The sequence below is a fragment of the Vanellus vanellus genome (assembly GCF_965231255.1).
Source record: "Vanellus vanellus genome assembly, contig: HAP1_SCAFFOLD_35, whole genome shotgun sequence".
NCBI classification, from domain to species: Eukaryota; Metazoa; Chordata; class Aves; order Charadriiformes; family Charadriidae; genus Vanellus; species Vanellus vanellus.
Genome location: NW_028128889.1, coordinates 1,456,234 through 1,472,777, shown reverse-complemented (window position 1 = coordinate 1,472,777; position 16,544 = coordinate 1,456,234). Strand labels below are relative to the sequence as shown.

General features: G+C 49.2%; 1 protein-coding gene and 2 pseudogenes across 3 annotated transcripts; 2 read left to right on the top strand and 1 right to left on the bottom strand.

The window, feature by feature from the left end:
• Positions 1 to 248: 248 nt before the first annotated feature.
• LOC309683926 (olfactory receptor 14A16-like) lies at positions 249 to 1,204 on the top strand (annotated as a pseudogene). Its single transcript has one exon. The product of its transcript is annotated as an olfactory receptor 14A16-like (transcript).
• Positions 1,205 to 7,677: 6,473 nt separating this feature from the next.
• Positions 7,678 to 8,629, bottom strand: LOC309683925 (olfactory receptor 6M1-like; annotated as a pseudogene). Its single transcript has one exon. The product of its transcript is annotated as an olfactory receptor 6M1-like (transcript).
• A 2,628-nt stretch (positions 8,630 to 11,257) lies between these two features.
• On the top strand, positions 11,258 to 12,196 carry LOC309683924 (olfactory receptor 14J1-like; the record flags this gene model as incomplete). The annotated part of the gene is made up of 1 exon (XM_082499903.1): positions 11,258 to 12,196. One exon carries the CDS (start codon positions 11,258 to 11,260, stop codon positions 12,194 to 12,196), a length of 939 nt encoding a protein of 312 aa, XP_082356029.1.
• Between the last annotated feature and the right edge of the window lie 4,348 nt (positions 12,197 to 16,544).

Here is a 16,544-nt window from a genome sequence, read left to right as displayed (position 1 = left end):
AATCTAAATCCCCACCTTGCTGCACTGCAGAGTAGGACCAAGTACTCTGGAGTGCACAGTGGAGCCTGAGCTCCTCGTGGCGCACTCAAAGAGCAACCAGAGGAGCTCCAGAAATGGAACTGAACAAAGGTGCTACTAAGGAATAAGGCAACTGGAGCGTTTCTATGAGAAATAATGAGTTATATTGCAAAATGTTTGTCCTAACCTGGCAATAACTTCTCTTCCTTGGGCAGCTCCCTGTGAAGCTCATGTCCAACAGCAGTTCCACCACTGAGTTCCTCCTGCTGGCATTCGCAGACACACGGGAGCTGCAGCTCTTGCACTTCTGGCTCTTCCTGGGCATCTACCTGGCTGCCCTCCTGGGCAATGGCCTCATCATCACTGCCATCGCCTGCGACCACCGCCTCCGCACCCCCATGTACTTCTTCCTCCTGAACCTCTCCCTCCTCGACGTGGGCTGCATCTCCACCACTGTCCCCAAACCATGGCCAATTCCCTCTGGGACACCAGGGCCATCTCCTACTTGGGATGTGCTGCTCAAGTTTTTCTCTTTTTCTTTCTGATGTCAGCAGAGTATTTTCTTCTCACCATCATGGCCTACGACCGCTACGTGGCCATCTGCAAACCCCTGCACTACAGGACTCTGATGGGCAGCAGAGCTTGTGTCTACATGGCAGCAGCTGCCTGGGGCAGTGGCTTTCTCTATTCTCTAATGCACACAGCTAATACTTTTTCACTACCACTTTGCCAAGGCAATGCTGTGGACCAGTTCTTCTGTGAAATCCCCCAGATCCTCAAGCTTTCCTGCTCAGACTCAAAACTCAGGGAAGCTGTGCTTCTATTGGTTAGTGCTTTTCTTTTTTTTGGATGTTTTGTTTTCATTGTGGTGTCCTATGTGCAGATCTTCAGGGCCGTGCTGAGGATGCCCTCGGAGCAGGGACAGCACAAAGCCTTTTCTACGTGTCTCCCTCACCTGACTGTGGTCTCCCTGTTTATCAGCACTGGTGTATTTGCGTACCTGAAGTCCCCCTCCATCTCCTCCCCATCCCTGGATCTGGTGCTGGCAGTTCTGTACTCGGTGGTGCCTCCAGCAGTGAACCCCCTCATCTACAGCATGAGGAACCGGGAGCTCAAGGATGCCCTGAGGAAGTGGATTAGACATTTTTTCAGCAGCCATGAGCTGCGTACCTTCCTCTGCAAATGATTCCCAGTGTGTGTTGTGATGGGCCAAGCCTTCCATTCCTTCCCTCTTTTTTCCTTCTTTTTGTCTTTTTTCCCCTTGTGATGATCTTTTCTGAAAAGAAATTCTTTTACTCATCCTGTCGTGTTAAGTATCCACCTGTCTTGAGTGGTCCAGAGACTTTGGGCAAAATAAGAGTCAGGCTCTCTTTGTATTTAAAGAAAAAAAATGAGGCAGCTGCAACTTCTTTTGATGAGACCCACCATCAGCAGAGCATGCATGAGTGGGAAATGAAGAGACCTTTCTGGCTGCAGCAGCCTGGGGCAGGCCGCTCTGTCACCGGTGCAGCAGGAGCTGCCTGAGGATCCCCAGGGCCAGGGCTCTTGTACTGGCCTGGGGAGAGGGGGTGGCCCAGAGGGGCTGCCGACCTCTCTGAATAGCCTGGAGAGGAGGACACAGGGTGCCGTTGACTGCCTTGTCCTTGTGCCACAGATGCCCCCCATCTCTGGGGCTGGCCCCGCTCTGCCCCCCAGCAGCTGCTGTGCCCTCCCAAGGGGCTGGGGCTCTGCAGTGAGTTCCCAGAGCTCTGCAGCACCCTGGGGCAGGCACTGCTGTGGGGCCATCTCTGGGATGGAGAGAGGCCAGGGGAGCTGGGAGAGAGCTGGGATGGAGCCGGGCTGGGCTGGAAAGTGCCCAGGAGTAAAAATCCTCAGTGTCTGGCTTGTCCTGTGTGACCACGCAGGGTGAGGAGTCACACCAGAGCGGTTGTGGTGCAGAGCCAGGGCTTGGGGAAGAGCTCAAAGGCGTGGAGGTGCAGGAGAGAGGAGGCTGGTCTGTGCCCTTGGTGGCATGGACACACTGGGAAGGTGGCCCAGGGCCTTTGTTACTCCCCAGTCTGGCTCGCCGACCATCTCCAGTACTGTCCGCTCACCCCAGGTTTATGGATGAGTGCTGCTGTGAGGCCATCTCACTCCTCCTGCTGGGCTCAGTGCCTGTATCAGGGCACGTCCAGCCCTGCCCCAGCTCTCTCCTGGCCCAGACCCCAGTAGACTCTCGAGCAGGGCTGTCTGTGAATCCCTGTGTGGGACATGGCTGGGACTGGGCAGGAATTGGGTGCTGGGGGAGCTTCACAATATGATCATGTTGTAGCAACATTGACGTAAACCAGGAAAACGGAATGTAAAATGTAATTGAAGCCACCAAGGAAACCTGCTGCTGCTCAAGTCCTCTGTACTGCCCCAACCCTATTTCATTATTTACCTAAGATTAAAAACAGAAATAGTAATTAGAAGTGATTTATTTACAATTCAATTAAGGATCGAACCACCAGACAATGTAGCATTGTTGATAAGCAGGGTATTCCTGTCAAGAGAGCGATGAACTGCAGGCCTGGTCAGCAAACCCAGAAAACCACTTGGAACTGCCAAGATCAGAGGAGAAGTGGGTAAAAGGTAATTCTGGCAGGGGGAGATCCAGACCACCGACTCATTGGCCACCTACCCATATGATGCCACCTACTCAAAAGAGAACAATGGAAGAAGAAGATAGAGTCTGCACACTAATTTACATGGGAAGCGAAGAAATCTCGACCAATCATTGAAGAGAATAACAATGAGTAGGTATTAATTGTTTGAATATGTAGTAATCCATGTATATAAGTGGAGATTTTTGAAACTAAGGAGTGCTCCGGTTTTGGCACGAGCACCCAATTTCTGCGCATTAATTGAATAAAGTTGGCAATACCTCTGCTCTGTGTGTTATTGGCTTGCACACCGGGTAAAGAACCCAGATTTGGGACAACAATCATGGGGAGAAGGGGCAAAGATGACTGTTGGTGTTGGGGAACTTTTACCCATCCCTGAATGCACACCACCATGTGGTGTACCTCCCCAGCAGGGCTGTGGGGCCATGTGTGGGGTGGTGGGGCTGGAACCGTGCAGGGACAGGACATTGAGGGAGACCATGAAGCAGCTGCCAAGAGGTGACAGCAAGGACAGGTTACACAGAAGGAATTTACAAATTGCCTTTGCTGTGGAGGTATGCTTTAGGGAACAGCAAAGCTCTCCTGGAGTTGGTGACTGTAAGAAAAGTGAAGGGCAAAATAGGAGTTTAATCGCTCATGAGACCAAGGCTCAACATGGAAAATGCAGGGCTGTGGAATGGGGAGGGGGATTTCATAACAGCAGGCACGGGTGGGGCTGAGGGACTCAATGACACCTTTGCCTGAGTCTTTCCTGAAAAGTCCTCCAGTCCTTTGTGATCAGGGAAGGGGTTGGAGGAGGAGGAGAGCACATATTGGCAAGAGCTTCAGGAAATGCAGGAAGGGCCAGTGCCAGTTTCTGCCCCTGCAGGGGACTCACCCTGGCAATGGCAGGGCTGGGGGCTGCCGGCTGGCAGCTGAGGGAACCAGGCTTGTCCAGCCTGGAGAAGGGCAGGCTGAGGGGGACCTCATGGCAGCCTGCCAGTGCCTGCCAGGTTAAGAAGAATACAGAGCCAGGCTCTTCAGCATGGTGCATGTTGGGAGGGCAAAAGACCATGGGTGTAAGGTGAAAGAGAAGAGGTTTAGAGGGAAAAAGGAAAAAACCTTTTCCCCATGAGGTCAGGCAAGCATAGGAACAGGTCACCCCGAGAGCTTGTGCAGTCTTTGTCTTGGGAGGTTTTAATGATCCAACTGGATCAACCTTGAGCAAGTCCGTGTCACCGTTGGTCTGACCCTGTTTCTGACAGGTTGGACTACAAACTTCCCAAGCTCTCTCTCAACCTCGATTATCCTGTGATCCTATGATTTCAGGTCCCATTTCTGATCACAACCAAGTAGACTTTCATGAGGCATGAATTCCTCCATGGTGTATGTGACCATCTAAAACAACATCTAAAGCAGTGAAGAGAGGTTGACACCACTTTAACTTGCTCTGTGCAAAGGCTGAGTGAGGGGTGTCAGACTGTCATGGATCCTTTTGACTCCTACCCGTGCTTTGGTTCAGGCTGACTAAGGAGCAACACACTTCACATCCTTGGGGTGAGCTTGCGAGCTGGAAAGCTCCTGGCTCGCATCCAAGGGAGTGAAGGTGTCTTGAAAAATGTTTCCAAAGGTGGTTTTGAAAACCAAAAGTGCAAGACAACCAATGCACAGAACAAGATACCGGAGTTAAAAAAAACTAACTTTCGTGTCTATACTATTGACGAGCAGCCCACTACTTCACTCTATCAATATTACCACCAGGATGGGCCCAGTGTGAGCTCTCCCTGGATTGCAGGTGGACAGCACGGCAGGTGACTCTCCCTTTGAGCAGGGACACCTCTCAAGGTTAGAGATTCCTTATCTGAGACTCAGAGATCCTTCCTTACCCAAGGTGGAGACATCCCTTACCCATGACGGATCCTGAGTAAGTGACAGCATGCTGAATTAATACTCTGACACACTGCGAATCCATATAGCTACCCACATATTATTAATGTTGTAAGAATAATTCCATTAGACATGGACCGTTGAACAAGTCTGAGACTATGATGGGATCCAGCCAGACCTAGGCTTCAAAAAGGAGTTTAGAAGGCAAGGAGGTCCACACTGAACCTCATTACTCAACAGAAGGGTCATAGAATCATAGAATTGTCAAGGTTGGATGTGACCTTTAAGATCATCAAGTCCAACCATCAAACTAACACTGACAAAAACACCATTAAACCATGTCCCTAAGCACAACGTCTATCCATCTTTTAAATACCTGCAGGGATGGCGATTCCACCACTTCCCTGGGCAGCCTGTTCCAATGAGTGACAACCCTTTCTGTGAAGACATTTTTCATAATCTCCAATCTAAACCTTCCCTGACGCAACTTGAGGCCACTTCCTCTTGTCCTATTGCTTGTTAGTAGTGAGAAGAGACTGACCTTGCTACAACCTCCTTCCAGGCAGTTGTAGAGAGCGATAAAGCCTCCTCCAAGATCCTTTTCTCCAGGCTAAACGACCCCAGTTCCCTCAGCCGCTCCTCATAAGACCTGTTCTCCAGACCCCTCACCAGCTTCACTGCCCTTCTCTGGATATGCTCCAGCACCTCAATGTCTTTCCTGTAGCGAGGGGCCCAAAACTGAACACAGTACTCGAGGTGGGGCCTCACCAGTGCCGAATACAGGGGAACAATCACTGCCCTGCTCACCAAAATACTCCTGATAGAGGCCAGAATGCTACTGGCCACCTGGGCCCACTGCTGCCTGATATTCAGCCGGCTGTTGTCCAACATCCCCAGGTCCTTTGCTGCCAGACAGCTTTCCAGCCACTCTGCCCCAAGCCTGTAGCGCTGCACGGGGTTGGTGTGACCCAAGCTTTTTTAAATCTCATACCATTGGCCTCAGCCCATGGACCCAGCCTGTCCAGATCCCTCTGTAGACCCTTCCTGCCCTCAAGAAGATCAACACTCCTGCTGAACTTGGTATCGTCTGCAAATTTAATGAGGGTGTACTCAATCCCCTCGTCCTGGTTGTTGATAAAGATATTAAAGAGGACTGGCCTCAGTGCTGAGCCCCTGGGGACACAACTTGTGACTGACGATCACCTGGATTCTGAGGGAGTTTTCCTGGAGATCTCACAGTCAGCAGCACTAAAAGGCAGCAGAGCTTCCTAGAACAGCATCTTCCAGGCTTGGTGTGGTTGCTTAACCTTGGCTGGCTGCCAGGTGCCCACCAAGCCACTCTATCACTCTTCCTCAGCAGGACAGCGGGAAAAATAAGATGAAAAACTTCTGACTCTAGATAAAAGCAGTTTAATAAAGAAAAAAAAAAAGACCCCGGGTGGAAGCAAAGGAAAACAAACAAAGATTTATTCTCTACTTCCCATCAGCAGGTGATGTCCAACTACTTCCTGGCAATAGGACCTCGGTTGCTTTAGAAACCCCTCCTCCTCCTTTCTCTTCTCTTTTATTGCTAGGTGTGATGTTATATGGTATGGAATGTCTCTGTGGTCAGTTTGGGTCAGCTGTCCTGGCTATGTCCCCTCCCAACCTCTTGACCACCCCCAGCCTACAGGCCTGTGTTTGCAGTGGGGTTTGGAGACACAGCCTTGCTGCTGTGTGAGCACTGCTCAGCAGTGGCCAAAACATCGGTGTGTTATTAACACCATTCTAGCGACAAATACAACGGTAGGACGGCACTGTGAGGGCTGCTATGGGCAAAGGTAACTCCATCCCGGCCAGACCTCCCTCTTCCTAATCACTGGGTTGATCTCCCGCCTTAGCTGCCCTGCAGGCCGCCATGCCCAGGCCTGTCATGCTCGCCTTGCTCAAGTACGGTGGGGCTGGGCCCTGGCTGGGGAGGCACCACCTGCATTGCCAGCCATGGTCTCGCCATTGGCTCCCAGCTCGCCTTCCTTTGGAGAGCAGCCTGGCTCTTGCTGCTCCCTGTCAGGGGAAGTCTCTCTTCTGTCCAAGTGTCAACATTCTTAATAGAAAACCTGCCCCTGACCTCATTATCTGGCCTCACTTCTCATTCTCCAGGAAAAAAATATGCACAAAGGTATTTAGGAAGTATAACTCATCCCACATAATGCGGACAACTGAAATCATTCTAGCAGCATTGGTTTCCTTTTATGGACGATCTCCTTTCCTCCAGGTGAACACACGCTCCCCTGGGCCAATAGAAAAAAAAAGGATTTGAATGAGGGTGACTCATCAGAGGTGCTCTGCACAGATGAACCCAAAAGCAATGGATTGCCCTCAGGAAGTCTCCCTGCATTGATCACAGCAGAAGCGTAGAACAGTTCAGACTTTGCAACTGTCTCCACGGTGTATAAAGTTACCTGAAACTAACCGTATCCCCTCCATTCTCGAGCTATGTGCAGGTATCGCTTCTGTTTCTCCTCCCCCTCACAACTGCCTTCCTGGCTCTGCAAACAAGGCTCAACGTGCACTCACCCAGAATAAATCATCAGGAGCTTGCCTTCATACAATGACTGGATAAAACAAAGACATGTATAAGAACGTTCACATTTTCCTCTGTGTGCCACTGGGAGTTGGATCTCATTAGGGTTTCCTGTGCTGGCCCAAGAGTCATACCGCTCTCTGCTCACACAGCATTCTTGAAGAACAATATACAACTCCAGAAGCGGCTGATGGGTGTTGCCTCTGCCTTCACTTGCAGCACAGTGTAGGCCTCGGCAGGTAACTTACTGTTCTCTCATGTCTCAGCTCTGGACACAGAGAAAAGGCCTGAAATTTCTGCGTTCTCAAAGACCGGAAGTCCAAAGTTCCTGGTGGTTGGATACTAAGGTTCTCATACCTCCAGCACACAGCACGATTGGAATACAGAGATATTAATGTGGATTTTCTCTGCCTCATTACTTCGACAACCTGGTCCAGTGGGAGGTGGCCCCGTCTATGGCAGGGGGCTTGGAACTCGATAATATTTAAGGTCCCTTCCAACCTAAACCATTCTATGATTCTATGAATCATATGTTTGCCCTCCCCACCCCTTTCTCTCTACCAAATACACTTACAACATCTCTTCTTAGACAGAAAAGAAGATTTCCTGTTTCCTGAAGATTATCACACTTCTCTTCAAGCCCACCTTGGGACCATCTTTCATCTGCTGGTTCCTCAGGCTGGAAATAAAGGGTCTCATCAAAGAAGTTATGACAGTTTTGAGAAGGGACACTGCCCTGTTATAGAAAATGTGGTGATGTGAAGGCTGGACAGGCAGGAAGATGCAGCTACTGTAGCCCAAGATGACAAGGATGAAGGGAGAGAAACATGCAGAGAATGCCTTTTGCCATGAGGAAGCTGACTACAACCTAAATATGGTACTAATGATGTACAGGTAGGACCTTGCTGTCATGCCCAGGGAGCCAAGGAGAATGATGCATGAGGCTCTGAAGGTGATCAGCTCAATAATCTGAGTTTCTGCACAGGACACCTTGATCAAAAGCACACTGTCCTAGAGGAAGTGCTCAATACCCTGCAGAAGGGCAGCCTGGCAACCGGGACAGTGGAGACACGGATGGCCAGGAAGCCTGCAGTCCACAAGCCCACCTTTAGGGCTAAAGGTAAAGCTGACTGTTCGTGAGCACAGGCGGCTGAAGAGGGTGGCATATGGCATCATAATGGTCGTAGGACATGACAGCCAGAAGCACAAACTCGGTGCAGCCCAGAAGGCAGAGGAAGTAGCATTGAGTTAAGCAGCCTGCGTAGGAGATGGCTTTGCTCCCTACCAGCAAGTTTCTGATGGCTTTGGCTGGGATGGATGTCGTGATGAAGTTCTCCACACGGGAGAGGTTATAGAGGAAAGAATACATGGGCCTGTGGAGGTCTCCTTCACCAAGAATGAGGGAAATGATCAGCAGGTTTCCCACTAACATCACCAGGTACGAAGGCAGGAGAGTGAATGCCATTGGGCCCTCCTGATGGCAGAGGGATGGGAAGCCCAAGAGGGGGAACTCTGTGAGAGTCGTGTGGGTCAACATTTCTGCGTCTGCTCTGCAAGGAGTAAGGGAGATGGTCAGTGGAGGAAGCAATGCCTCGGGAAGGTAAAAGAGGAGACAGAGCACAAGAACGTAGAATGATGAGAACAGAGATGCATGAAGGCATTCACAGTGACTCCTGAAGGAAAACAGAAGAGGAGAGAATCAACCTAGAGCAAGAAGACACCATTCTATGCACTGATAGCAAACTCAGCATGGGGCTAAGAGCAGGCATCCACTAGAAACCAGCGATCAGGTATTGTGTTTGAGCTCTTTACCCAGGAGTCCCTTTACAGTCAATGGAGGAAAAATAGGCATTTGTCAATCATTCTTACTCTAGTCTATCTTAAACATAGCTTTTGATATGAGATAAAATGCACTCTAGTGAAAGATAAAACAGCTCAGCAAAGTGGCTGAACCTTTTGATTAGGACAGGCATGGAGAGAAGGTGGCATGAAGATGGTGACAAAGGAGGAGGCATGTTGGGAAAACCAGACCCAAGCAGGGAAAAGACAATCTTGCTGTCATTAAAACATTGTCATGACTGTCTTCCCAGTTGTACTTGAACTTTGCCAGGTACGGCAGGAAAAGTTAGTAACAGATTTCTCTTCAGTGACTGAAAATTTTCTTTTTCCTGCTGAAGAACAATTTTGATAAAACTGCCTGACTATAAGAAGGAAAAAAATAAAAGACGACTAAAAAAGCAAAATAGTAAAGGGGGGAAAGAAAAAGAAAAACCAAACCCGAAAATTAAGAGTACAAAAAGATTCTTTAAAGAATCACACAACTTCGTAAAACTTTTCAAAGATTGTTAACAAGTCCCCACGGAGGCTTTGGCAGTAATGGCTCTCAGAGGGACCCATTAACACTCCAAGAAACTTTGGAGTTAACATCTGACTTCTACTTCTTGAGAGGTTTCTTCAGCTTCCTCTGTGTCTGAGGTTCATGGACTCAGCACCAAAATCACCAGAGAGGTCATTAAAATGCCTTGGGCTGCTCCTCTGCCGCTAAACTGGCCCAGGCTCCTGGGAGGGAGGAGGCTCATGGCAAGTGGGCATGCTGCAGAGAGACAGCTCTGCCCAGGAGGAGCTCCTCTGCAAAGCACAGCAGGGCAGGGTCCAAGGGCAGACGAGCGAGGCAGAGAGGGGTTAAAGGCAGTTGGGAGCGGGAGGACACTGAGAGCTCACAGAGAGAGAAATCTCCACAGCCCCTGACACGGTAAGTCTCTGGCTGTGGGGCAATGCAGCCGCAGCTCCTGCAGGGATCTCCTAAAGCTGCCATAGCCCAAAACCTACGGGATCTCACTGCAGTGTAGAGGAGGAGGACGTGCTCCAGAGCAGGGATCCTCTGCTGCACCATTAGAGGGAATGGGCACGATGGCTGCCTTCTCCCGGGGACGGCGTCAGGGCTGTGAAGGTGTGTGTGCAGGCACAGGTGCCCAGGGCTGTCCTTCTCAGCAGGGTCCCTGCACCCCAGGGGACCGTGTGCCAGGGCAGGGACTCTGCCGCCTGCCAGGGTCAGCACTCAGCCTGTCCAGGGAGCGCCCCACAGCCTGTGGCAGAAGCTGTGGGTCGAAGGATTGACCCCTGGCAGGGCAGGGCAGGGCAGGGTCCTTCTGCTGTGGAGAGGCTGCTGCAGTCAGGTTGGCTCACAGCTCCACATCACCCCAAGACATTTCACAAGGGACTTCTCCAGAAGCCCGTCAAGACAAGGGCTACCTGGGAGTTGTCCTGGTTTCAGCTGGGATAGAGTTAATTTTCTTCCTAGAAGCTGTTGTGGTTTGCATTTGCTATGAGAATAATGTTGATAACACATTTTGTTTTATTTGTTGTTCAGTAATGCTCATAGTAAGTGAAGGACTTTTTCATCTTCCAATAGAAACTGAGAGGGATCATAGGCAGGACAAGCTGGGCAAAGGAACATTCCATACCATCATGCTCAGTACATAAATGGTGGGTTGGCGGGGAGCAGGAATCAGTGATCACTGCTTGGGATGGGCATCGGGTGGTAAGCAAGTGTATTGTGCCACTTTTGGTTTTTGTATATACTTTTACCATTATTACTTTCTTTTCCATTACTGTTATTTTTAACTGTCTTTGTCTCAACCCATGAGGTTTTTAACCCTTTCTTCCCTCTTCTCCCTACCCTTCTGGGGAGGGGAGTAGGGGCTGGGGAGGAAGGTAGTGTACTCCAGTGTTGTCTTCTCCCCGAGCGCTGAGGAGTGACCTGGCTCTGCTCATATCATTACAGTTTTAAGACATCCAGGACTTTCTTTTAGGTTTTCCTGCAGGAATATGCTGAGCAGCTCCACTTCATTACAAGTGGATGACCGATGAGGTAAAGAGTGAATTTCAGAAGCTGTCACGCCCTTTTCCAAATCCCTGCTGCTGTGGCGCAGGGATGACTCCTTGGGAGCCCACAAGAATCTCCCGAGCCCACAACTTGGACAGCACAAACCAGAGCGCCAACACAGGAGATTCAAAAAGTCCCTGGAAAAAAGGAGAGATGTGATGTGTGTTTTCAGGGGTTGAGGATTTGAAGGGCAGGGAATGGGAAGAGATTTGCTCAGAGCTGCCCTGAGTTGTGAGTGTGCTTTCTCAGTCAGCAGTACCCGGTGAGTGAAGGGATCAGATGTCCAACGGCAGCTCCATCACCCAGTACCTCCTCCTGGCATTCGCAGACACACGGGAGCTGCAGCTCTTGCACTTCTGGCTCTTCCTGGGCATCTACCTGGCTGCCCTCCTGGGAAACGGCCTCATCATCACTGCCATCGCCTGCGACCACCACCTCCACACCCCCATGTACTTCTTCCTCCTCAACCTCTCCCTTGTGGACCTGGGTTACATCTCTGTCACTGTCCCCAAAGCCATGGCCAATTCCCTCTGGGACACCAGGGCCATCTCCTATGGGGGATGTGCTGCACAGGTCTTTTGCTTTGTATTTTTGATCTCATCAGAATATTATCTTCTGACTGTCATGGCTTATGACCGCTACGTGGCCATCTGCAAACCCCTGCACTATGGGACTCTCCTGGGCAGCAGAGCTTGTGTCCACATGGCAGCAGCTGCCTGGGGCAGTGGGTGTCTCAATGCTCTGCTGCACACTGCCAATACATTTTCAATACCTCTCTGCCAAGGCAACACTGTGGACCAGTTCTTCTGTGAAATCCCCCAGATCCTCAAATTTTCCTGCTCAGACTCAGACTATCTCAGGGAACTAAGGCTTCTTCTGTTTAGCAGCTTTTTTACTTTTGCATTTTTTCTTTTCATTGTGCTGTCCTATGTGCAGATCTTCAGGGCTGTGCTGAGGATGCCCTCAGAGCAGGGACGGCACAAAGCCTTTTCCACGTGCCTCCCTCACCTGGCCGTGGTCTCCCTGTTTATCAGTACTACTATGGTTGCTTACCTGAAGCCCCCCTCCATTTCCTCCTCAACCCTGGATTTAGTGGTGTCATTTCTGTACTCAGTGGTGCCTCCAGCAGTGAACCCCCTCATCTACAGCATGAGGAACAAAGAGATCAAGGATGCCCTGAGGAAACTATTGCAATATACTCAATTTCAGCATCAATGAGATAACTGTCTGTCTTCTGTGAGTCCCAGCATATTCACAGAATACAGCAGGATGATCTCTTGTTCATAAGCTTCTCTTTTTCTTTCTTTCTTTCTTTCTTTCTTTCTTTCTTTCTTTCTTTCTTTCTTTCTTTCTTTCTTTGTATTTCTTTCTTTTTCTTTTTCATTTTCTATCTTTTGTATTTCGTTCTTTCTTTTTCTCTTTTTCTTTTTCTTTTTCTTTTTTTTTCTTTTTCTTTTTCTTTTTCTTTTTCTTTTTCTTTTTCTTTTTCTTTTTCTTTTTCTTTTTCTTTTTCTTTTTCTTTTTCTTTTTCTTTTTCTTTTTCTTTTTCTTTTTCTTTTTCTTTTTCTTTTTCTTTTTCTTTTCATTTTTCTTTTCCTTTTTCTTTTCCTTTTTCTTTTTCTTTTTCTTTTTCTTTTTCTTTTTCTTTTTCTTTTTCTTTTTCTTTTTCTTTTTCTTTTTCTTTTTCTTTTTCTTTTTCTTTTTCTTTTTCTTTTTCTTTTTCTTTTCATTTTTCTTTTCCTTTTTCTTTTTCTTTTTCTTTTTCTTTTTCTTTTTCTTTTTCTTTTTCTTTTTCTTTTTCTTTTTCTTTTTCTTTTTCTTTTTCTTTTTCTTTTTCTTTTTCTTTTTCTTTTTCTTTTTCTTTTTCTTTTTCTTTTTCTTTTTCTTTTTCTCTTTCTTTTTCTCTTTCTTTTCCTTTATTGCTTCCATCCTTTCTCTGTTTTGCTATTTTTCTCTTGATTCATTCCTCTTTCTTTCTCTCTTTTTTCCTTCGTTTCCTTGTTCATTCACTCAATCCCTTATTCATTCATTGGTTCCTTCTTTCCTTCTTTCTTTCCTTTCTTACTTCTTCTCCTCTATTCTCTCTTTCTCTCTTTCTTCTCTCTATCTCTTTCTCTCTTTGTTAGACCTGTGGTAATATTATTCCTAATCTCACTTCTTAAGCATTTAGGTGTATTTTCTTGCCCAGTGACCTGGTGTACATGAGGAGACAGATTCCCTCTGTAATTGAAACAAAACAGAGGTGGCAGCAGGAAATCAAGTTTTAAAAACCCTGTTTCTGAAAACTTTCCTGGAGCTGAGGGTGAATCTCCTCTGACTCTGCAGTCCCAGCATGGGCTGTAAACAAGCAGAAGGCCAGGAGTGTCCCGCTGGAGAAGGATTCATGATAACCTGTTGTACTGGCTTTTGATGGGATAATTTTTTTTATAGTGGCTAGTATGGGGATATGTTTGGATTTGTGATGGAAACAGTGTTGATAATATGGGGATGTTTTAGTTATTGCTGAGCAGGGTAACACAGCGTCAAGGCTTTTTCTGCTCCTAGTTCCCTGAGAGCAAGTAGGCTGGGGGTGCACAAGAAGTTGGGAGGGGACACAGCTGGACAGCTGACCCCAACTGACCCGAGGGATATCCCATACCATATGACATCGTGATCAGCAATAAAACCTGGGGAAAGAAGAAGGAAGTGTGGGACGTTTGGATTTATGGCGTTTGTCTTCCCAAGTAACCATTACGCTTTCCTGGAGTTGGCTGAACACCTGTCTGATGTTTGGAAGTACAGAAGCAATTCTTGATTTTGCTTTGCTTACCCACGTAGCTTTTGCTTTACCTATTAAACTGCCTTTCTCTCCACCCTTGATTTTTCTCAGGTTTGTCCTTCCGATTCTCTCCCCCATCCCACCCGGGGGGGGGGAGCCAGGGGCTGTGTGGTTCTTCGCTGCCTACTGGGGTTAAACCATGACACCTCTTTGAAATATCACACACCAGATTTAGCGCAGCACTCAAATGCAGAGGCACTGGAAATGCCCCACGGTCCTACCAAAAGCCCCTTCCTTGGCCATAGGCCCATCATGAAGTGGAAGCTGGAAAGGGGCTCATCGGCAGTGATCCCTGTCCGTCTGAGTCTGCTTCCCACCCTGACCATCACAGCCAGTGCAGGGGCACCCCGTAGCCCCAGGGCACCACAGTCCTCGCCCGCTAAAGAGCAGCACTTTAGCTCAGGGCCCTGTGGGGAGCATGGGCAGGGGTGCAGAAACAGCCGGCCAAGCCAGCATGGACACACTCACATGGGAAAAGGCTCTCTGTGATCGGGGGTGTCCCAGGAGAGGAGCAAGAGACCATGTGTGTGGAGGGGATGAAGAAAAAGAGCGACCCATGCCCGTGTGTCCAACTGGGGCAGGCTGCTGTGCCGCTGGCAGAGCAGGAGCTGCAAGAGGAGCCCCAGGGCAAGGACACTCCTGCTGTCCTGGGGAGTGGGGCTGGCACAGGGGGGCTGCAGGCTGCTGGTGAAGGGCACCTCCTGGCCTGACAGCAGGAGAGGCACTGAAACAGACCTCTCTTTCATCCTTCCACGTCCAGCCTGCAGCCCTGGGGCTGATGGGGAAGCTGAGACCCCTCTCTGTCCCCAGCAGCTGCTGTGCCCTTCCGTGGGGCTGTGGGCTGAGTGCCCAGCGCTCTGCAGCACCTTGCGGCAGGCACTGCCGTGGGGTCAGCCCAGACTGGGCTGCTCTGCTGGGCTGGGAAGATGGCAGGGGAGGTGGGGAGAGCATGGGAGGGCCTGGGCTGAGCTGGAAAGTGCCTGGGAGAGGAAAATGCCAGTGTAGAGCTCAGCTGTGTGTGAAGAGTGGGTGCACACCACAGTGTTCTCACACAACCAGGCCTTCTGGCAGAGACATGAAGGACCAGAAGAGCAGGACCTGGTCTGTGCCATGGTCCCTGGACACACCAGGGAAGCTGCCCCAAGATTATCGTGACCAACCAACCCCTCATGGCTGCCACTGCCAGCAATAGCCACTCACCTCAGCTCAGAAAGGTTGTTTTTCCCTCCACCGAGGGACACTGAGTGACTACATCAGAAGTTTATTCCTGCATTACAGATATCGGAATACATATTGCGTCTGTGTGATGAGACAAACTTGAGTGAACATAAGTGCCATCAGCCCGTCCTGGGAGTGTCCTCTTGTGGGAAACTGAGTTTCTTGAGATCACTTCAGTGTGTGAGTAACAACCCCTGGTAACCACCACTGGGATGTGTGTCCTTGCATGTAGGTCATAAGGACATAGAGCTATAAGATCACCAAATTGTTCAGATTAAAAGGACCATTAAAGATCATCCCATCCAATCCCCTTGCCACCAGCAGGGACAGCTTACACTAGATCAGGCTGCCAAAAGCAATTTCCAGCATGAGTCTGAACACTTCCAATGATGGGGCATCCACAGCTTCTCTTGGCAACCTATTCCCCTGTCTTACCACCATCATCATAAAATATTTCTTCCTCATGTCCTCTGTTATCCCTCCTTCTTTCTGTTTAAACCCCTCGCCCCTTGCCCTGTCGCTCTCGGCCCTGGTAAAACATCTGTCTTTCTATAAGCCCCCTTCATATCCTGAAAGGCCACAAGAAGGTGTCCCTGGAGCCTTCTCTTCTCCAGGATGAATGACCCACACTCTCTCCAGCCTTTCTTCATGGGAGACATGTTCTCGGCCTCCCATCATTTTTGTGGACTGTGCTAACACATCTACATCTTTCTTGTACTGGGGACACCAGAGCTGGACACAGTACACCAGGTGGGGTCTTGCAGGAGCAGAGTGCATGGGGAGAATCACCTCCCTCGACCTACTGGCCATGCTTCTTTTGATGCAGCTCGGGATACAGTTGGCTTTATGGGTTGCAAGTAGATATCGGAGGGTAATGATCAATTTTTCCCTCACCAGTGTCCCCATTTCCTTCTCTGCAGGGCTGCTCTCAATCCATTCATCCCTGTCTCTACTGATGCTGGCGATTGCCTCAACCAAGTTGCAGGACCTTGCCCTTGGCCTTGAACTTCTTCAGGTTCACATGCCCCCACTCCTGCGGTCGCTCAAGGTCCCTCTGGATGGCATCCCTTCCCTCTAGCGTTATCAACTGCACCACTCAGCTTGCTGTCATCTGACCACCTGCTGAGGGTGCACTCAATCGTACTCTCTATGTCATTGATGAAAATATTCAATAGTACTGGTCCCCTTGAGGGACACCACTTGTTACTGGTTTCCACTTTGCACATTGAGCCATTGACTTTATTGGACACCACCATCCAGCACACTCCTTACCTTTCTACCAGTCCATCCATCAGATCCATTTCTCTCCAATTTACTGTCAAGAATGTTGAGGGGCACCATGTCTAAGGCCTTACAGAACTCCAGGTAGATGACATTACTTGCTCTTTCCTTTCCCACAGATGCAGTCACTCCATTCTAGAAGGCCACTAGATTTCTCAACCATAACATGCTTTTAGTGAAGCCTTGAGGGCTGTCTAGTCACCACCCTGCCTTCCATCGGTTTCGACATATCTTCCAGGAGGACCTGTT